General features: G+C 32.2%; 3 protein-coding genes and 2 long non-coding RNA genes across 6 annotated transcripts; 3 read left to right on the top strand and 2 right to left on the bottom strand.

Annotated features, from left to right (window-relative positions):
• Positions 1–324: 324 nt before the first annotated feature.
• LOC106364863 lies at positions 325–2,518 on the bottom strand. Of its 2 annotated transcripts, XR_007327103.1 has the most exons (7): positions 2,154–2,518; positions 1,985–2,046; positions 1,579–1,824; positions 1,205–1,500; positions 1,013–1,083; positions 852–916; positions 325–756 (listed from the first exon to the last, which is right to left on the bottom strand). It is a non-coding gene; the product is annotated as an uncharacterized LOC106364863 (long non-coding RNA). The 2 variants fall into 2 exon arrangements; XR_007327102.1 differs by having other exon boundaries at positions 325–916; positions 2,154–2,516.
• An 81-nt stretch (positions 2,519–2,599) lies between these two features.
• LOC106365479 lies at positions 2,600–3,730 on the top strand. The gene is made up of 3 exons (XR_001273502.3): positions 2,600–2,697; positions 2,783–2,834; positions 3,457–3,730. It is a non-coding gene; the product is annotated as an uncharacterized LOC106365479 (long non-coding RNA).
• A 1,762-nt stretch (positions 3,731–5,492) lies between these two features.
• On the bottom strand, positions 5,493–6,546 carry LOC125591990. Its single transcript, XM_048766954.1, has 3 exons — positions 6,212–6,546; positions 5,729–6,007; positions 5,493–5,640 (listed from the first exon to the last, which is right to left on the bottom strand). The coding sequence occupies exons 1-3, from the start codon at positions 6,544–6,546 to the stop codon at positions 5,493–5,495; spliced, it is 762 nt and encodes a 253-aa protein (XP_048622911.1).
• Positions 6,547–10,730: 4,184 nt separating this feature from the next.
• LOC106367813 (probable purple acid phosphatase 20) lies at positions 10,731–13,731 on the top strand. Its single transcript, XM_048764590.1, has 6 exons — positions 10,731–10,978; positions 11,858–12,155; positions 12,314–12,557; positions 12,816–13,146; positions 13,212–13,300; positions 13,408–13,731. The coding sequence occupies exons 1-6, from the start codon at positions 10,844–10,846 to the stop codon at positions 13,589–13,591; spliced, it is 1,281 nt and encodes a 426-aa protein (XP_048620547.1). The 5' UTR covers positions 10,731–10,843; the 3' UTR covers positions 13,592–13,731.
• Positions 13,732–16,646: 2,915 nt separating this feature from the next.
• LOC106364864 (protein LITTLE ZIPPER 3-like) lies at positions 16,647–20,790 on the top strand. The gene is made up of 2 exons (XM_013804350.3): positions 16,647–17,813; positions 20,343–20,790. The coding sequence occupies exon 2, from the start codon at positions 20,361–20,363 to the stop codon at positions 20,568–20,570; it is 210 nt and encodes a 69-aa protein (XP_013659804.2). The 5' UTR covers positions 16,647–17,813; positions 20,343–20,360; the 3' UTR covers positions 20,571–20,790.
• Positions 20,791–22,266: the final 1,476 nt, after the last annotated feature.

Here is a 22,266-nt window from a genome sequence, read left to right as displayed (position 1 = left end):
GAAAAGGAATTTTTAAAAGTATATTATTATGAAATTAATCTATTATAGTCTATTATTATAATATAAAGTTATAAAGTAGATTCAAAACAATAATTACTTTAAAATCATAATATGCAGACTTTGATAAGCATATAAAACTTCGACCAACGGTACTTGGATATGGGCAAGTCTTTAGGATACAATTCATTGTATTGTTGTATCCAAACCCATTGGAAGTAGTGTCGAAAAATTCTTTTGATTCAATATACGAACTCGGTGGTTCGCAAGGTGCTGTAAACTTACTCTGTGCAAGCTAACATATCAATTGATGTACCAAGTGTTATTAACTGAAACAATTTTTTCCAAAGTAGTACTGTAACTGGTAATTTTCTAATGACTTGAGTAGAAGAATATTCAGAGAAGAAGATTAAAGAAGAATTGTAGTCTAGAAAGAAAAATATATACAATAACACATAGACCAAATCATTGTGTACACTCGTATTATTTTTCTACATATGGGCTTATATATTAGTAAATATGATTAGACCCTACTTGCTGTTAAGACTCTTTTTATATTTAGACCAAGGTAGTTTGTTGATGTTTCCAGTTTGGGAGAAGGCTACACATCATTTCTAGCTTCTAGTTCATCAAAGTACTGCAGATCTCTATTTTGTATTCATCCTCTTTTGTGTCCTCTCTATCTCAGTAGCCGTACAACTGCAGCAGATACACATCTATTTCTCTCTTCAAAAGATCATGTCTGTCATGTTTAACGTGCTAAAGGATGACACAATCATCATCTCCGTTCATGAGACAGCCTTCATACTTTGAACATGAATAAGATTAGATGACATAGGGAAATAAATATCTACCTGAAACTTCTTCATGTACTATAGATTAATAATCGAGATCTGAATGTGTTCTGTTTTGACTGATCCTAAAACCACAAATATAAGACCTATTAATACAGTGCACCAAGAAAAAAAATCTTGCAAAAGTATTCTCAGAAAAAATGGAATTGCAAGTGCCTCACTTTAAATGAAAGAGACATGTCTAGCTTCTGCATCAGTTTCCTTGTCGAAAAACACATGTGTGACAAACGTCCTGCAGAAAAATATTCCATGTGTGTTTTAAGAATATTAGGATCCTCACACATAAGCACTAAACTTTAAAATTAGTATAAGTGACAGTATGCATGTGTTTTTAACTCTAGACACAAATATACCTCCTACCATCTTTGGGTTTATGCTACTTGCAACAACAACCTTCAAGTTTCTTGTGAAAAGAGATCGTTTGTGAGTCAAACAGACTGAAAGTGACAATGATATGTGTGTGAAAAGGAAGGCATATCATAGAAAGGTCAACATATATGCAAAAGGAAATTACATAATTTATGAAAGTTTTGAATAGATTCAAATATAGAAGAGTTCCTGTCGATCTACATAGTCGCCATAACTCGCTCTTTTACTTGAGGAATGTCACTCACCGTACTTCTCATAGCAGTGAGCTCAGTAATAACGTCTGAGAGATTAATAACATCTTTTTTTATTATCTGTTTCAATGATAAGTCTGTCATAAACAGTCTTTAAGAAGCTGTACCTAGAAGATGTGTGTTGGTGTTGGCTGGGCCAAGAAGCGAATCGTGATCACCGAACCTGAAACGTTCTTCAGGAATGTGAGAATCTGGTTCGTTTAGCACATCTAGATTGGTTGAATCACTGTACCGGACTGTCAGAAGCAAGTCTGAAAGCCTGAAGTTCTGGTTGCACCGGTGAAACCAGCCTGGAGACGGTCTCTGTAAGTGGCTAGCCGGTTAACATTCATGGTGGCTGGCATGACGGTTGACTGTAACAAATGTGAAAGAGATCTTTATCAAACAACATTGAAAAAAACAAAAATAGGTTCAATGAAGATCTAAATCTATATAAAATAGATCATCCTTATGAAGGTGGTTGCTGGAAAAAAAAAATACTATGAGCATGAGATAATAAAATATTCAAATCACCAAGAATCAGCTTCCCAGAATCGGAGCAACCGCACATGGACGGTGTAAGAGCAGTCACCAGTCTTCAAATAACCAAGAAGAACCGATGAGTTAGCCATGATTGAGAATTTTCTTTGTTTTCTGTAGAATCACAAAATGTTAGGATGATGTTCAAGAGTAGAAGACTTACCCTTTTATAGGTAAAGAAAACCGCCTTGGTGTTAGCTGAGTATCATTAATGAGACGTTTCGGCTGACTTGATTTGATTTCCATTGTTGCTCTAGCTCAATCATCGCAGAGATAGAAGACGACGGGTAACCCAAATTCAAAGTGAACAGACAAAATTAGATACCATTCATAAAGCATAAGCCCACACGAAAGCCTAAATTAATTGTATCCTAACTTAGATGAAACTATGCGTTTTATGAAGATGACAGGTGTCACGCTCACAGCCATCGACTTAGTGACGTGGCTTCACTAGAAGAGAGCAAAACACTCTTTTATATATATAGATAGATAGATAGATAGATAGATGATCGAATTTGAGAAACAATATTGTGGGTCTCTTCGGTTTCTTCACTAGGAGAAGGTAAGCATCTAATTGTTTCATTATTTTCTCTTGTTCTCTCTTTTCAGCTTCTTCTGATTTTGATTCTGGGTTGCAGGCTGCTTTGGTTCAAGGGTACGTTTTTGCTGTGAGCGTCCTTAGTTTCTGTATCATTGCTCACTGATAGGTAAATGAGCTTTCCAGCTTTTCATTTCTGTATCATCGAAAACTGATCTGCTCTAAACTCTCTGTCTATGTGTGTGTGTGTCCAGTGCGCTAAAAGACGTGAGCATCCCACCGGGACCAAGGCTACTGATACTTCAAGTGAGTTTCTTTTCAAGTATGTTTTGTTGGTTTACTCTGGAACATATAATTGTGTTGACTGTTGTCTGAACTTATTTATGTGTGGCTTAGAAAACTCGATTTTGGACTCAGTAATAGCTGATATTATGTTGTTTACGTTATTTGTTTCCTGTGATCTCTTAAGAATGAAATAGTTTTGTGTATGTTGTTTACGTTATTGTTTCCTGTGATCTCTTAAGTTATTTTTGTGTATGTTTAGTTGACTCATAGTTTTGTTCATTTATTTCATCTCTGTGATCTCTTAAGAATGAAAGTAAGGTTGTTTACGTTACTGGTTTCCTGCAATGTGTAGTTAGTGTTAATTTGTTGAATAATTTTTTTTGATAGTGTATGCTTTGTCGGAATGAACCATTTGTATAAGTTTGGTCTCTTGGAACATTGGTAATCAGTTATGCACATGTCTTCACTGTCTTATATGATAAATTATGCTTTGTCTGAACCATTTGTTTTGTTTCGTTATTTGGTCGGCTACATATGTAGATTGAGATTTGTTTGTGTTCATAATTTATCACTTTAGTTCTCACTTAATTTGGTCGGCGACATATAACAGTTTTGTGTTAAAACCTTTTTTTTTTCTTTACAGATCAAAGCTCCATGTAGATGGAGTAGGGGTCATTGGTTTGAGACTAAGAGCATGTACAACCCAAAAACCCATTATGGGTATCATAACTAATTTTTAATAGTAATTGTGTGCTAAGAGATTTGGCTAAGAGACGGCGGTATTTAATGTGTTCCAATGCTAGTTTCTTAATTAAGGATTCTTAGAAATTAAAAATTAATAAACTTAAAAAAATAAATTAATTCTTAAATAAAAAATATTAAAAGATAACATTTTAAATATTGATTTATAAATAAAACATGAAACAAAGATTATTCAAATAAAGTGAAATAATTTGAGAGAAGCATTACAGCTCAGTTGTTGCCTTGATTATGTCTGAATTTTTGTCATATATGTTCAACCAAATCATCTTTCAGTTGTTGATGCAATTGTCTATCACGAATTCTTCTTCGAGCATCCATCATATTGCTGATATTTGAAGGCATATTTGTAGAATACAAGAGATCGACATGTGAACTTCCGTTGTCTTCTGCTTCTTGGAACTATGAAACGTTAAATTGAGTGTATCCATCTCGTTCTTCTTCTACTATCATATTATGGAGTATGATACAAGCTCTCATAATCTTCCCAATTTTGACTTTATCCCAAAAAAGTGCTGGATTTTTAACAACGGCAAAGCGAGCTTGAAAGACTCCAAAAGCACGCTTGACATCTTTTCGGACAGCTTCTTGTTGTTGAGCAAATAAAACTGCATGCCGGCTTTGTGGTAATGAAATTGATTGGATAAAAGTTGACCATTTCGGATAAATACCATCGGTGAGATAGTAAGCCATACGATACTCTCTTCCATTGACATAGTATGTGACTTGCGGAGCTTGACCATTTATTATGTCATCAAAAACAGGTGAGCGATCAAGAACATTGATATCATTTAAGGTACCTGGAGGTCCAAAAAACGCATGCCATATCCAGAGATCATATGAAGCAACGTCTCTAAAACGATTGTTGGCTTACCCGAACCCCGAGAATATTGCTCTTTCCAAGCGGTGGGACAATTCTTCCACTCCCAATGCATACAATCAATGCTTCCTATCATCCCGGGAAAGCCACGATACTCACCAATATCAAGTAGACGTTGAAGATCAGCAGGTGTTGGTCTTCTTAGGTACTCTTCGCCGAATAAAGAAATTATTCCGTCCACAAAATTTTCCAAACATGACAGAGTAGTAGATGCACCGAGACGGAGGTATTCGTCGACCCCATCAGCCGCATTACCATATGCCAAGACACGAATGACTACTGTACTCTTTTGAAGTGGAGAGAGACTACGCCTGCCGAGAGCATCTCTCTTTTGTTGAAAGAATTCAACTTCATTGGAGAGTCGATTAACGATATGCATGAACAATCCCTTGTTCATTCGGAAGCGTCGTCGGAATAGATTATGAGGATATGTTGGGGTTTCGCTAAAATAATCATCCCATAAACGTCTATCACCTTCTTCACGATTCCTTTCGATATAAATTCTTTTTTTTTCTTTTTTTTCTCTCTTTCTTGATTACCATGATCGCTGGAAAAATTTTCAGACGTTTGATCAAAATGTTGATCAAAATATTGATCAAAAGTATCATCAATTGATCCATCAAATGTGTTATTAGAAGAAGATGCCATTTTTGATAATTGTTTGGAGAGATTAGGAGTTGGTTTATTTTTATTGGCAGTGAATGTGTTTGGTTTAATGAGATTGGTTTGTGATCTTTGTACGCTTGGTTTGTTCGAAAGTGAGACAGTGAGATAGAGAGATTGTGAATAAAACATCAACGCAACATGAGTTAATATATAGAGATTGGGAACTAAAGTCTGATACAAGACCTGTGACACAAGTACTACAAGACTACAACAACACTCCAAGACTACATACCAAGACTTGTGACACAAGTACTAAAAGACTACTACACTTTTACTCCGTGACACAAGTACTACAACACTCCAAGACCACTAGACTCCAAGACAACAAGACTTCAAGACCACAAGACTCCAAGACCACAAGTACTACTACACTTTCACTCCGTGACTCTAAAAGCTCGGTGACACAAGACGCCAGGACCGCAAGACCACAGAGACTCCGTGATTATTCCACTCCCATTGCTCCATCTTTTCACACTGTCCTGACTTGAAACAGAGAACAAGAATAAACATTTCGAACCATTTCTAACAAGAAAAAGAAGCATTTCTAACAATAACAAGAACCATTACTAAGAGAGTCAAGTAACAATAACTAAACCTACGCTAATTAAACATAATGTCACTGATGAGCTTCTTCTTTAAGGCTTCTTCATACTCGGCTAAAGGCTCTTTTTTTGCAAGCAGAGAGTCAAGTAGACTCATCCTCGACAACTTTTCCTTGGCGGCCAAGTCATGTTGTTTAATAGCCCACATACTTTCAAACTCTTTAAGCGCTTTCTCCTCTACCATATTCTTCTTCCCAGAGGCCTTTGAGGCCTTAACACCCGCGGGACGCTTGGGTTCAGTACCTTGGGAGTTCGATGTTTCTCCACCGTCATCACCCTTCCTCTTGCTAGAGTTTCCCACATTTTTTTGCAGAAGATTGGACACTCCACTTCTGGTCATTCCTCAGCTCTTTCCAAGCATGCTCGAGGTTAAATTTCTTGTTAAAGTTATTGTAGAATATTTCATGTGCTTTTTTGAGCACATCATTCTCATTGCAGCCGTTACTCTTCTCTCTTTTAGCAGCTTCGTACGAGCCACATAATTTGCTGACCAAGTCATTGATCCTATGCCAGCATTGTTTACAGTGACCAGCCTCTCTCTCTCTTTGCAGCCAGCAACCTTCTGACTAGCGGCATAGTACGCTGCAATTCTCGTCCAGAATGTGTCTGACCTTTGCTCATTGCCAACAATTGGATCTTTGCTCGTGTTGAGCCACGAGCTGATTAGCAGAATATCATCACTGGGCGTCCACTTCCTTCGTTCCCGACGCTTACCAACATCCTTAGAGACTGGAGTTGGAACTTGAGATGAACCAAAGGAAATACTTTGTTGACTATTAAGTAGTCCAACAAAGTTTGATGACTGCGTAAACGGATTGTAATCCATTTCCATTGATCAAAGAAGAGAGAAGATAAAAGAACAGAAGCAACGAATTGAGAAGATAAGAAAAAAGGAGAAAGGGGAAGAGTTTAATAGAAGAAAGAGGAGGATTAACGCATTGATCACAACCACCATCTATATCTATTAAACCGAGTTGACATATTCCTAACATATTCATCACACTACACCATCTCTATCTATCAAACCTTAACATCAATTCATTAACTACACAAAACCATCAATTTATTACCTAAACACAACGCAAACCTAACCAAAGCATTTATCACCGAGGAGTCAATTCATTTCAATGCTTTACCTAACCATTACCTGAGACAATGCTTTATTCTATTGGACAGAGCAAAGATAAATGTTTACCTCTATCAACAAGAGTACGCCTTTGGTCTGGCGAACCTGGATCATGCGTCTTCATCCATCCATCTCCCGACTCAAAGACAGAAAGAAACAAAAAACAAATTAGAAAATGAAAGAAAAAAGGGATCATGGATAATTGGAAGACTCAAAGACATAACCAAATGAACAAAGTATTACCGTTTCATACGCCTGAGCAACAGACGCCGTTTATCTTCGTCTTGAACCTAGATTGTGCGTCTTGATCCATCCATGTATCGACTGAACCACATAAACAAATTAAAAAACAAATCAACAACCAAAACAAAGATTAAGACATGATTAATTTAAGACAGAATCAAGTGAAAAGATTTTTACCTTTTGATCAACAACCAAAACAAAGATTAACACTTGGCGGCGTTTATCTGCGTCTCTGAGAGCCACCAATAGTCAGATCGTCGCTTTCCTTCGTCGACGAGACCCACAGTTTGAGACATCGCCGTATCGCCGAGGAAAGCCACCGACTCAAGCTCTCCATCCAAATCGCCGTCATCCTTCCTCGAGCAGAGCCATCGATAGAGACGTCGCCTTTTTCCTTCCTCGGCAAGAGGAGACGTCGCCGAGGAGTCGACGAGAGAAGAGCCACCGAGGCCAGAGGAATCGCCCTTCTCGTCGTCGAGACGGAGAAACCGAAAGAGAGAAAAGAAAGAAGATGAAACGAAGACGCGTCTCCACCGTTGCTCTTTCCAATTATTGTGTGACACGTGCCCGTAACATACGGTATCATAGCGCCCCTAATTAAGGAACGTGGCTTCGGGTTTTGTCTTTTTTTTTTATTTCTTTTAATCATGTTTAAGCGTTAAATACACACTTAAGCGACAACGTTGAACGTGCTCTAAGAGCATCATTATCCATAATACCCATTTAGGGTCTCTTAGTTATTTTATAATACTTTTAAGCAATAAATGTGTGTTTAAGAGACTCCGTAAGAGACCCGGACATTTATGAGCTCCAATGCAAGTCTCTTAATCAAGGGTTCTTAAAAGAAAATTATTAAACATTTTTTATTAAACTTAAAATTTATTGATTAAATAAAGCATAGTAAAAAATAACATTTTAAACATATATTTTGGAAAAAAAACATAAAAACAAAGATTTGTAAAATAAACGAGAATAATTTGAAAGAAGCATCCGAACTCAGTTGTTGTCTTGATCACGTCCAAATTTACGCCATATAATTGTAACAATTTGGAATCGAGCTTGTAGCTCCCACAGACCTCATGCAATACGTAAAGTGACCACTGTATTGCGAGTCTCTCGCCAGAAAGTATTACTCTTCAGTTTTAACCGATTGGATGAAGTTCCTGATCCCTCAGACTGTAGTCACTAATCATCTATACGTAATCTATACGATTATCTCTGCCTTGTGAATTATTGGACATATATTTTTGGGGCCTAGTTCAGATATGATTCATCAATATTCCAATATATGTTGGGCTTGTATTTGAAAAAACAAGCATATAGGCAATTTTCTTTCTCACACATTTTAATTAAAATTTTATTTTTGGCATAATTAAAATTTTAATACAGTATTAACTAATAATATGGGATTAGTATTGTGAAATAGAAAGTTTTCGGGGGAAATAAGTTTTCGGGGGAGGGGATGTAAGAATTGGATTACACACAACTTTACTCATGAAATCCAAAAATCCCAGATTAAAAAGTGCATTTGCTTTTGAGAAACAACAACTATAACTTGTAAGCTAAGTAATGAACTATTATTTTCTTCCAATTTCAATTTTATATATAATATAAAATAAAATTAACTATAATAGATAATTAGTAACACAAAATCTGGGGTTTTCCAAAGTTAAATGTTAATAATTTTCAAGTAAGAATTTAGATATTTTATTATTCAAACTAAAAGATTTATTAAATCTTTGTGTACCATTATCCTAAGTCATAGAATAGATTAAACTGACATTTTTACAAATTTCCCTGATTAAAAAGCGTGATGGATTATTTTATACATACATATATAAATTTCAGTTATACATAATTGTGATTGATTATTTAAAGGAAACCTTGACTGTCAAGAGATTTATTTTGATCCATATTGTATTCCTCTTTATAGTAACATTCTATCTCCCCCACATGTCCAAATAATTTTTTTTTACTTATATAATTGGTGTTATAATTAAGATATTTCAATTTAGTATATTTTAATGTAAATAATTGATAACTAGATGGTTGTCCGTGAATTCGCGGATAATAATTGATAACTAGATGGTTGTCCGTGAATCTGAAAGATGATTTTGTAGATATTTAATTTTATAATTTTTTTAAATATTCTATAAATAATTTATAAATCATGTATGAACTTTATAATACATTATTAGTTATCATATACTTATATATGAATATTATTTTTTTATGTAAAATATAAAATTATTTTCCAATTTTTTTTTAATTTTATCATATAAATTTATAAGTTCTTATAAATAATTTTAAAATCTTATAAAATGATTTTGTAGATATTTAATTTTATAAATTTTATAAATTTTTATAAATGGTTTATAAAGCATGTATGAACTTTATAATACATTATTCGTTATCATATATGAATATAATTTTTATTTAAAATAGAAAATTATTACATTGGTTTCAATATAAATAAATTGTTAATTGTATTATATAGTTTATAAATATAAAAATAATTGAACAAACATTTTTACTGTTTCTATAATATGAACAATAAATCATTATTTGTAATATTATTTAGATTATTTGGCAAGTGATATTAATTTGTTCTAGATTTACTTTTTTATTTTTATAGATCTAATTAAAATTAATATATATAAAAAATCATTATATTATATAGTTTATAAATATTAAAATAATTGATCAAACATTATTAGTATTTCTATAATTTTGTCAATTAGTTACCATAAATTTTTATTTGTAATATTGTTTAGATTGCTTGACAAGTGATTTTAATTAGTTCTAAACTTATCTTTACTATTTAGATCTAACTAAAATAAATATTAAAAATTATTGACCAATCAAATTATAATAATTTATTTTATGAATTATCCAAATGTCACTTAACTTCTCATTTAATATATAAGAGGATATATATTTTATTGATATTTAAAATAATTGATCAAAAATTATTAATCTTTCTATGATTTTGACAATTAGTTACCTTAAGTTATTATTAATAATATTTTTAGATTATTTGACAAGTTATGTTAATTCGTGCTAGACTTATTTATAATATTTAAATCTAATTAACATAAAAATAATTAAAATTATTGACCAGTCAAAAGTCACTTAAAATCGTGTGTGTATATTTAATAATTTACATGTAGATAGCCAAATTTTAAGTTAAAATTGTATGCGTTGTCTGATAAACTATAACCAGTGCCGGCTTTAAGGGTGTGGGGACAGTGCATTTGCACCGGGTCCTGTCCTATTAATTATTTTTTCCTATGCATTTTAGGGTCCAAATTTTCTGAAAATTTGTAAAATAGGACCCAAAATTTTACAAACATAATTAATACACCACATTTTGTTTATGTTTATATATTGCACAGGGCCAATTAATTTTTGAGCCGGGCCTGACTATAACATGTAACTTTATAAAACATGCCTGACATTTATTTTTTATTCAAAAATACATACGCCCAACTTATTTACTTTTTAAAGACATTAGATGATTAGAATTCGGGGGCATCTAATTAATTAATGCACATACGTTATTCAAATCCATGCTTAATTTTTTTTATCTTTTAGGGTCAAATACATCTCCCCATTTATAAAAAAAAAATCAAAACAGTAAGTAAGAGATTTCTATAAAGCCCCGTGTCCCTTACATCCTTGTTCTTGTCAAACCCATAAGATATATTTCCATCGCTCTCTCTATTCCTTTCTTTCTCTGTCGCCAGAAGCCAGAATGGTGAAGATTTGGAATTTAGTGGCTATAATGCTTATTGTTTTACTCCCAAATGTTTCGTCGTATGATCGGCCGGCCACTCGGAAAAATATAGTGATGCATCCATCCAGCAACGATCCTGTGTCCCCGGAACAGGTAATTTACACTAAGCTCTATATTTAATTTATGTATTTTGTTTCATTCATATAAATCGTTACATGTAGAATTTTGACCAACAAATCTCAAGACTTCTGTCTTTCACACATTAGATCTGTGTTAGTTTTCAAACACAGATCCGTTTAGTTTCTTACCAGTACAGAGTACTTGCGACCGATGCATTGACATAATTAGGGTTGATTATTGCGAAGATACATATACTGTTCACACATATGTTGTTGGAACCGACACTGTACTTTGTACATTTATTAATTACGAAACTATGAATTGAGACATTTTATTGATATATTCACACTACAAACCTAATGCTTTTCTTGACAAAATACCTTACATTAGTACCTATATTTATTAACTGTGCCAAGGAAACATGGGAACTCTCTTCTTCTTTTTTTCCATTTGGTCAAAGGAAACATACTCTCTAGTCTCTTTTTTTTTTTTTTTTTTTTTTTTTGAACACACATACTCTCTAGTCTCTAGTCGCTAGATTCTTACTGGAATCCTAAAACAGAACATTTTTTTATCAACAAACAGAACATGTAATATGAGATAAATAAATTTCTAATAAAAAATGTATTTCCACGGTAGTCAACAAACAGTTTAAATGCAAATAGTAGTATAGTAACCATGTGACGTATTTTCATGCAAACCATGTGTCCGATGAAAGGCATAGCAAATTTGCCCACTTTATGTCTTTTGTTCGTTAGACAGTCGTCCCTCATAGGTTTTGCTTGGACGCTTTGAGGTTTGTACTTCCCGATTTTTGTTATTTTTATTAATTTATTTCTCTTTTGCGTAATTTTCTTATCTAAGTATTGAATATGTTATGCTGATTTTAAACATAAAATCATAAATTGCAAGGTGCATATATCTCTGGTTGGGCCGGACAAAATGAGAATATCATGGATAACGAAAAACTCAGTCATGCCGACTGTTGTATACGGCACAACCTCTGGAAAATACGAAGGCTCGGCTAATGGAACATCCTCCTCGTACCACTACCTGATGATTTATCGATCGGGCCAAATTAACGATGTGGTTATAGGTCCATTAAAACCCAATACAGTTTATTATTACAAATGTGGTGGTCAATCTTCAACCCAAGAGTTCAACTTCAAGACCCCTCCTTCTCAATTTCCCATCAGATTCGCTGTGGCTGGTACTACACTTTTCCTTTTTTTTTCCCTCATTCACTCATATAGCTCTTTATACTTCATTTCAAAAATTATATGTAATATACAAACATATATGTGATCATAGTTTTGTAACTTAATTCGTTATTTTGTTAATGATCTTGAAAATTGATGAAAAATGAAGGTGACCTTGGTACAACTGAATGGAGTAAATCAACATTGGACCATGTATCGAAATGGGAACATGATGTTTTTATCTTGCCTGGAGATTTGTCGTATGCTGACCTTTTGCAACCCGTGTGGGACACTTTCGGTCGCATGGTGCAACCACTTGCGAGCAAAAGACCATGGATGGTCACTCAAGGCAACCACGAAGTCGAACTTATTCCTGTCCTCCATCGTCAAAGTTTCACCGCCTATAACAACAGGTACATTAGCTCTTTTCAATCCAACCATCCAATTTATAGTTTTCTGATGCATGGAAAATAAATAGAGAGTGATAACTTTTGCTAAATTTTTATAGGAATTGTCATGTGTAGTTTTTTTGATTAAAACGCACTTATTCACACATATATTAAGAAAATAAAAACTCATGCGGTCTTAAATTTAGCTAGTAAATAAATGAAGATTTGTATATTGTTATGTAAGCAGTAAGTTGTTGATATTTTTTTATATACTTGTGGCAGGTGGCGCATGCCATTTGAAGAGAGTGGCTCGAGCTCGAACTTGTACTATTCCTTCAACGTTTTCGGAGTCCACTTTATAATGTTGGGGTCATACGCTGATTTCGAGCCTGGCTCGGATCAGTACCAATGGTTAGAAAAAGATCTCAAAAGCATTGATCGTAAGACCACACCGTGGTTGATGGCTGTGATACACGCACCGTGGTACAACACAAACGAAGCACACCAAGGAGAGAAAGAGAGTGTCGATATGAAACAGTCCATGGAAACTCTTCTTTATAATGCTCGTGTTGATTTGGTTTTCGCCGGTCATGTCCATGCTTACGAACGCTTTGTAAGTCAAAGGGCTAAATTATTTGTTTTGGATTTATATAGCTAACTCTTGTAGTTGTTTGACAGAACCGAGTGTACCAAGATAAATTCGACAAATGTGGTCCGGTTTATATTAACATTGGAGATGGAGGAAACAAAGAAGGCCTTGCTAAAAAGTAAGATGATCTTCGTAATATGGTTATTTTTTATTATAAAAGAGCTGTTATACATTAGTGACAATATTATATGATTTTGATGATGTTTATAACTCATATATATACAGTTACCGAGATCCAACTCCAGCAATATCATTGTTTAGAGAAGCAAGTTTCGGGCATGGTCAATTGGTGGTGGTGAATGCGTCTCATGCACAATGGAAATGGCAGAGGAACGACGATGATGCGTCGGTAGAAAAGGATTCGGTTTGGTTAACAAGCCTCTCAGCCGATTCATCTTGTCATATTTAAACCGGCTCCGTTCGTGTGTTTAAAATAAAATGTTCTTCATCATTGAATATAATATTAGTCGTCAAGGTGGAATCGAAATATTCATAGTTTGAGTATTGACAACAAATATAAAATATTAAAATATAGTCATTGGTTCAAAATCGCCCCCACAAAATATTTATTAAAATATTTCAGTTTTAATGTTTAAAAGCTGTTGACAAAAAAAAAGTTTTAATGTTTAGAAGCTAAGACCAGCTAGGATATTGCTTGCATGCAGTCTAATACTATCAACCACTTTAAATCTTAATTGAGGAGACATGGATTAAAGAAGTAAAGTTATAAAAATGTTATATGTAACAAATGGGAATGTAAAAAGAAAATTATTCAAAGGGGGTATAAATTCTCTTAACTATGTTCTAATATATTCTCAACCAAAAGAGATACAAATTCTCTTAACTATGTTCTAATATATTCTCAACCAAACACGTCCACATATTTGGTATATTGGTGTGATTTTTGACAACGTATGTTGGTGATAATCAGAGCGAAGATTTCAAATGTTAAGATATTCGAAAGTTTTTTTTTGACAAATGATATTCGTAAATTGATTGATAAAGAAGTATACTATATGTGATAGTCTAATGATTCATAGATTTTGGAGGCAAGGATCAACTATCCACCCACAAACCATTCGGTTATTCTAGTAGTTACGGCATTTCGGACGCATTAAACTTGGTGTTGAAATTATATCAAATTTGATGTTTTGGCCTCATAATATCTATGTAATCTTCAACAATAACACAAAAATTTACAACAAAAGTGTATTATATATTTTTTCAGTTTTAATAATTTTTATATTTTGTTATTTGTAGTTAATAAATAATTAGTTTATCATACTTAGATAATATATTTGTTAAATATTTGAAGTTTAATATTTATAGAATTTATTTACATATATTTTTTGGTTTATCAATATAATATTTTATGTATTTATTTTATATAAAATATTAGTATTTTTTCATCAACTTAAATAGATTCATATAGACTCTGTAAACCAAACCGGTAGCTTCGCATCCATATGGACAACAAACAACCGGTTCTTTCTTGTACGGTGTACGAGACTGCCCGTCCTTGAATTATGCGTCTGTGGTATATGAATGAGCTCTGAGCTGTTGAAATTTCTCTTCAAGATCTTTATGTCTTCTAAATAACTTGCAAAAGCTGGTCATTCTTCTGGTTCTGAAACCATATTCACCAACTGAGAACAATTCATTGCAAATGTAACAATAAACTGTCTTAGATTTTTCATGCATTCACCGACTGACTCGTACTTGCATTCATCGCTCCCATTAAACCATCAAAACCTTCCAGTGTGCTATTCCACCATTGTTCCGAATAGGTTTCCTGATTTTTCCATGATCCATCCGTAAAACACCATCTACCTAGGATAGACATTACTGTTGCTTATACTGGTAATCGAGTTTGATCGATTCCCTGTGTAAATGAAAGTTGTGCTTCATCCGAAAGTAATGATTACGTTTCTGCCAATTTGAAAATATCTCTAGGATCAATATCTAAATTTCTAAATACTTTGTTGTTTTTTCATTTTCATATGTACCATAAGATACATGCAAATTGAAGATCTTCAAATTTTGGAAAAGCCCTCCAAAATAAATGATACATGTTTGCAAAGAGTGATTAAGTGAGACTCGATTGAATTCGTGTGCCCAAACCTGAACCGCCGGTGAACATTCAAAAAACACATGATTTATTGATTCCTCAGGTGCTCAACATCGTGCACAAATTATATTCCTTTGTATTCTTCTTGCTCTAATTTTTTTTTAAAATGCTATACATTCTGATACTAATTGTCATAGAAAAATGTATCATTTTACTTTCCCGCATTTAAAATATTATTTATATTCAAAATTACAAACTATTAAATATGAAAAGCACATAACAAAATATTATATTTATTTAATAAAATTTGTATTAGTTAGTAATACAAGTTTAATTATATTATAAATTAAAAAAATTAATGTGATAAATTTAATAGTATTACATAAAATATATGTATAGTTCTTAGAATTACTGCTCTCTATGTTTATTTTCCAAAAATTACCTTCCAAAATTTTAGTTTTTTTTTTAAAAAACCACAAAATGCTATGGTAATGAGAAGTTCCTAATTTTTTGGAAAGATGTACTAAGGTTCCGAATGGTAAAAGCAGTTCAAGCAGGACATATCAAGCGGATCATGCAGATCAAGCATGACAAGTGCAGATCAAGCATGACAAGTGCAGATCAAGCGGATCATGCAGGAGAGATGCAGATCAAGCAGGACAAGTTACTTTTGAAGTTATGAATGGCAAAAACAGTTAAAAATGCAGATCATATATTTAAACAATTAAAATTACACCAAAATATCAACATATAATATAAATAATACATAACAAAGATAAACTAATTTATTGAAAAATATTTAGATTTTCCCATAACATATCTACAATATTAAACTAGTGTTTTGAAAACCGGACCGGCCGATCGAACCAGTCCAACCATGACTCAGTGAAAAAGTCGAGTCTTGTTCGGTTTAAAACGTGGATTTAAGAAAAACAAGTAAAACCGGCTAAAAACCGATAAAACCAGTGAACATGTTCAATTTCAAAACCCGGTTTTAAAAAATCAACATAGAATTAATGTGCTTTCAATTATTATTAAATTTAATATTTAATAGCTAATGTTTAACTATCACTATTTAACTAATTTTCTCTTTAATTTTATTTTCTTAAGAAAGAATGTAAAAATTTCCTTTTTGGTTCTCATATACTATTCTTATTTTTTTTATATTCATAAAAATTTAAGACTTCAATTGTAAGAATAAATAAATATGGTAATTTGAACCGTTAATTATTTGGTTTTTATCAATTTCAATTTACATAATATTTTCTTGTTTATTATATAGCTAGATTTATACTTATTGTATATATATATATATATATTTAATTTTTAAAAAATAAAAAACCCGGTTGATGATTATATATTTAAAAATATCTAATACATATATTTCATGTAATGTATATGGTTTCTATGAAAGCTTGTATTAAAATCTGTGGTTCTAAATTTGAAGCCTCATAAATATTAGTCATTTTTACATGCATATATTATAGATAAAACAATAAAAACATTAAATTTACTATATGTTGACAAGAAAAAAAAAGAATTAAATCTACTGTATTTGTATTTGATAAGTGAAGTTACCTAATAATAGAAAATAAGAGAGAAGAGTATAATAGTTTTTTTAAAATTTAATTTGTAGAAAAATATGTTATTGGTCAGAAGAGAGAGGCAATGTGTGAACCTTTTTTAAAAAGTGAGTGTTTGGAACATGAGACAGAAAAACTGCTTTTTGCACAAAAATACAAAAAAAAAATCAAATATGCAGTTGCTCTGCCTTTTACTTTTAGAAACAGAAAAATAGTGAATAGAAATTCAAAAACAGTTCTTATGCACCACGTATGATATGTCCTTGTCCTCCCATTCATGACCTAAATCATTTGTAATGTAATCAAGGCTGAGTTTATATATTGACTTTAGACCAATATTAAGCAAACCAGGAAATAATAAGAGGAGGTAACAGAACATTTAAAAATGTCCAAAATGGTTGAAATTGAATCATGAAAATGATGGTCCGAACCCGTCTTTACCATCATTGTGATCTGTATAGATGTCGTTGATGGCCTTTTACTAGCTCCCTCATTTCGAATGACGAAATTATCCTTCCTGACTACCTCATCCATACTACACAAACACCCTTGGGAGTTGGGACTAGGTCCCTTGTAACGAGTCTTCTTCCGTTTAGAGGATGAATACGATGAAAAGCTGAAAATGCTTGAAAAGGGATTTTTTGGAAGTTACTAAAATACTCCTAGAGATCAATTTCGAAAAGAGAGCAAGCAAAGCGTGAAACCTCTCTCTAACTTCTTTCTCTTTAATAAATCATCATCATTCACATGACGCAATATGCACACACATCTCTCTCTTCTTGCGGCCGCCATGTATGTATAAACACAACACAATTGCATGATCGTTGTGTCAGGAGAGAGATAAATAACCTTCTCTCTAGCTTTTGGGGATCTATATAACAGACAGTGCCTCACTTTGTTCTCTTTGTCCCTCTACCTTTCATACACACACGTAGTACCATCTCTCTCTCTTCTGCCTCGCAAACACTCCTTCCCAAAAGGTTTAACCTTTCTCCTATCTCACTTTTAGTATCTTCTAGAAGCTTTACCAGCAAATGATAGTACTCTCTTTCTGTATGCTCTGTTTCCTTTTGCGCTATGTGTCTACACTCTTTCTGCTTTGTTGTTCTGTTTTTCTTTTCTTGCTCTGTTTCGATTCTTTTTTTGCGGGCATATACGTTACTTAGGTCAAACTATGTAGTAACGTCACACGTAGAACGGTAGAAGCAAGCAACATGAAAACAAATCCGTTTTATTTTCTTTATTTAAAATTTTACTATTTTCCCCTAAGTGATGGAAATTTTAATCTTTATTCTTATAAAATGTTAGATTTCTTTCTTCTATATTAACAATTATCTTTTTCTTATCTTTTTGATGATTCAAAATACGTTTGATTTCCTGTAAAATTTGTATTAATACTATGAAGATTTTGGTTTTGTTGCTTATTTTGTTTTTTCTCGCTTGGTTGCGTTTCGAAAATAATCATTACTTTATGTCAATACAAAAAATGCATAGACGTTAAAGACAATTGTAATTACTGCATATCATCATGATTACTTGTTTTTATCTCTTTTTCATTTTTCGTTTCTTACTTTTATCTTTTACCAAAAGGATGTCTGCGCTTCGCGCGGAATATTGTTTTATTATTGCTAAGAACATGATTTTTTTTTTGGATAATGTAATTATGTTGTCGTTTTTATTTGTTAAGATCATTATTTGATGTTTTTAGTGTGTTATCTAGTAGGTGATAAGTTAATATATTTTACGTTTTTTTTTGAATAATGTGTTGTTGTGTGTATAATACTTGTTAGTAGTCAAATGAGCATCTAACATAAACTAATATTGAATTTCAATGACTTTGCATCTACACATTTGTTGATTCTAAAATTAACGGTTTCATCGTCAAAATTGTATTATATTTTTTTCATATTTTAGAAAATTATAATTTTTAAGATGTTTTTTGCCCTCTCCCCATATTTTAAAATTGAGTCCTCACCGTCTATGTATTTCGTTACATTTCTGGTGTGCGGTGCTTCTCACCATCACCGGAAAAAGACTCACATTTTTCTCTTGCTCTTCTTGCCTTCTTCACCTATGAGATTATATGGTATTTGTTGCAGATTGGGTTTATGAGTTTTCAGTTGTTCGGTTGCTTCCCACGGCATTGTAGGCTGTTCCAGTCAATATTGATTGCTCCTCTTCTTCTTTAGATTTCAGCTGATGTTAGGAACTGCATCTCCTTGGTTGGGTCAGAGTTTATTCGTCTTTGATTTTGTATTCCTCGTCGTTGGCTTACCGTCAATAGTCTCTTCTCGTTTTGGTTTTCAATATTTAGTTTTTGGTGTTCTGACTTCTATGCTCTCTTTCATAACTCGAGGACGGCTCCATAGTTTTCTGATTTCGCTCTGTCTCCCTTTCCCTCTCTATTCTTGAATCTCTTTGCAGCTTTCACTGCATCTCTGGTGGTTCTCCCTTTCACCATGTTTGCCACACGAGATTTGAATAATGTTTTCGTTCGTGTATGTTATGTGGGTTTGGAAGGTTATTTCTGGTCTCAAGTTTAGTCTCTGATTTTTTGGTGGTTGTATCCCATTCTCCCTCTCTCAAGTTGTTTCTTTTATTTCCATGTTTTTCTTGGTATTGGTGTGCGGAGTTAGTCTCTTAGAGCTTTGGTCCCTTCTATCCAGAGTTTTGTGGTTTTTCAGTTGCATGTCGGCTTGTATGTTCTTGTTTAGTTTGTGAGGTGTTTCTTACTTTTTAGCTACTGGTAGTGATTCCGGTGTTTTAGGCATATATTTTCCTGCTTTTTGGTGGCTTTGGCTTTTCGATTATTATTCTTCCTTTGACCCGCTTTCTTAGTTTATGCGTTGGTTGTCTAGTTTCTTATTCTTAATTTGATTATCTTATGATACTAATAGTGAAATAAATATAATTTGTAAATGAAATAATAAAAATTAGTGAAAATAATAAAATGATGAAAAGTCTTGTTATTTTTAGTTGTGAATAAATTAAATATTTAAAATATATTTATATTATTTTATTTATTTTTTGAATTTTAGAAACAAGTAAATGTGAAAAGGATTAGATAATACAAAACTAAAAATTGATAGAAAAAATTGCAATAATTTAAAAGAAGAAGAATTTAAATACAAAAAAAACATGAGGACATATGTCAACAAACCCTCTTTTCACATGTCATAAGAAGGGAAAAAGCCAACTTTATATATATTGATCTTCCATACGAAATATAATCATGTTCTTCTCTCTTTGATCATTGATTTATTAGAAAAAAAATTCACATTTTATGGACGAAAACGACATAAATGCGACAAAAAATCTTCCCTACTGTAACTCACAACCGACGTGTGAAGCTGCACAACCCATGTGTTATGTTAACTTATGTAATGATTTAATATGAACAATAATCATAACACAGGCTAGCTTTGATGTTTGTTACTATTACTCTCTTGTCTTTTATTCTTGATAATAGTTTTTTGTTTTTGTTTTTGTTTTTGTTTTTGTTCTTGAAGAAAGAAAGAAATAAAGCAATGGAGAGGCTGAACTCGAAGCTGTATGTGGAGAACTGTTACATAATGAAAGAAAACGAGAGGCTAAGGAAGAAAGCTGAGCTTCTGAATCAAGAGAATCAACAACTTTTGTTTCAGCTCAAACAGAGACTCTCCAAAACTAAGAACCCTAATGGTTCAAACAATGACAACGATATCTGTTCATCAAGCTCTGCTTCTGGAAAATCCTGAATTAAAAGATCTGACATTGGTAGAAGAAAAAACTCAACCCGAAGGATCTTTTGTTGTTGTTGTTATTTGGTGTAATGTAGGGAAGGTAGTGGTGTATCCAGTAGTTTGTTCTGAAAAGAAGATTCTGTTTTATTACAAGACGACAGTGTCTCTCTGTTGGTCTTCTCACTCGCATTCACTTTTATTTCTATTTTCTACGTTAACTAAAGATCTTTGCTTTCTTGTGTGAGATTGCCGATTTGGGTTTTTAGGACTTGGTTTTTTCTTACAATAATATGGTACCTCTGCTCTACTTATCAAATATCTGGTTAATTCTATAACTATCCATTGATTTATACTGAGGGACCAAAGTTTCATTTATACAGCATTTAAATATAAATCTTATGTGTCAAAAAGAGATGTAGAACCCTAACGTATCATGAAATACGCCCAAACAAAATATTTAACCATTTTGTCCATGATAATTTACCACAATTAAAAAAATATTTGGATTGAGGCAGCAATTTAGCAAACTCATAAAACATTTCATTAGATTTGATTACTTGATTAGAATTTTCTTTATACTTATATAAATGAATCCAAGTAAAATTGATTCAAGTAAAATTCAAAAATTTAATTATCCATAAGTTTTAACATTTCATCCACATCTTTTTGGTTTTGTATTTATAAAATACATTAATTATTTCAACAGAAATATAAATATTTATACAATTTTTTTTAATTCTAAGTTGATGTGAAATTTGTGATATTTATAATTATGTTCCTAATTTATTTTATTTATACTAGTTATTATCATATTCCATAAATTTTACCAAAAATTCAAAACAAGGTAAATGAAATTATTTATGTTATTAACTTTGATACCACACCTTAAATGTTAAAAAAAAACATATTATCTTTCTTTTTTTACAGCAAACATTTAAAGACTCATGTGACTCTGTAAACCAAAGTGGTAACTCTGACATATTATCTTCTTATTTGAGAATATAGTAATGATAAAAATATAATGAGGACATGTCAACAAATTTTTAATAATTATCTTTCTAAATATTTTTAAGAGAATATGAAGAAAAAACAACTTATAATACTAGTGTAGACGCAATTTGACAAAAAAAAATGTAATCTAGGATATAATTTTTAATATATTTGTTATGTTTTCTTAAAATAGAGAAACTCTTTTCACACAGACAAAATTTACTCATATTTCTATAAAATTTTAATTTAAATATAGAATTAAAAATTAAAAATTGCTACTTCTTCTTAATAAATAAAAAATAACATTTTTATTTTAGAAACACTAAAAAATAGAATAATTTCAACTCTAAATATTACTATATAGACAAATATAAAAATGGGTTTGAGATGTTTTAACGTCCTAAATTGAAAGGAGTTCGTAATAGGCCATGTGATCTGGAGATTTCAATTATTCTATGGGTTCAAATTCAAACAAGTTATTTTTAATAATATACATCACATTTCTATACGTAAATCATGTATCATCAGCAACAATACTAAATAAAAAAAATATTCAATTAGGACGATACTGATGATTTATAGCTTCTCAAACCAGCTGATTTAGTTACGTAATTACATTAAAGTAAACATTTTTACAATGGTAAGACTAGTATAACATGCCCAACAATTCATTCACCATATAGATTCAGAAAAAAAAAAAAAATCCCCGTAGATGTTTTTT

Source organism: Brassica napus, chromosome C8, assembly GCF_020379485.1.
Source record: "Brassica napus cultivar Da-Ae chromosome C8, Da-Ae, whole genome shotgun sequence".
In the NCBI taxonomy this organism is placed as follows: Eukaryota; Viridiplantae; Streptophyta; class Magnoliopsida; order Brassicales; family Brassicaceae; genus Brassica; species Brassica napus.
Note: the sequence above shows the minus strand (reverse complement) of the source record. Positions and strands in the feature narration are given on the sequence as shown.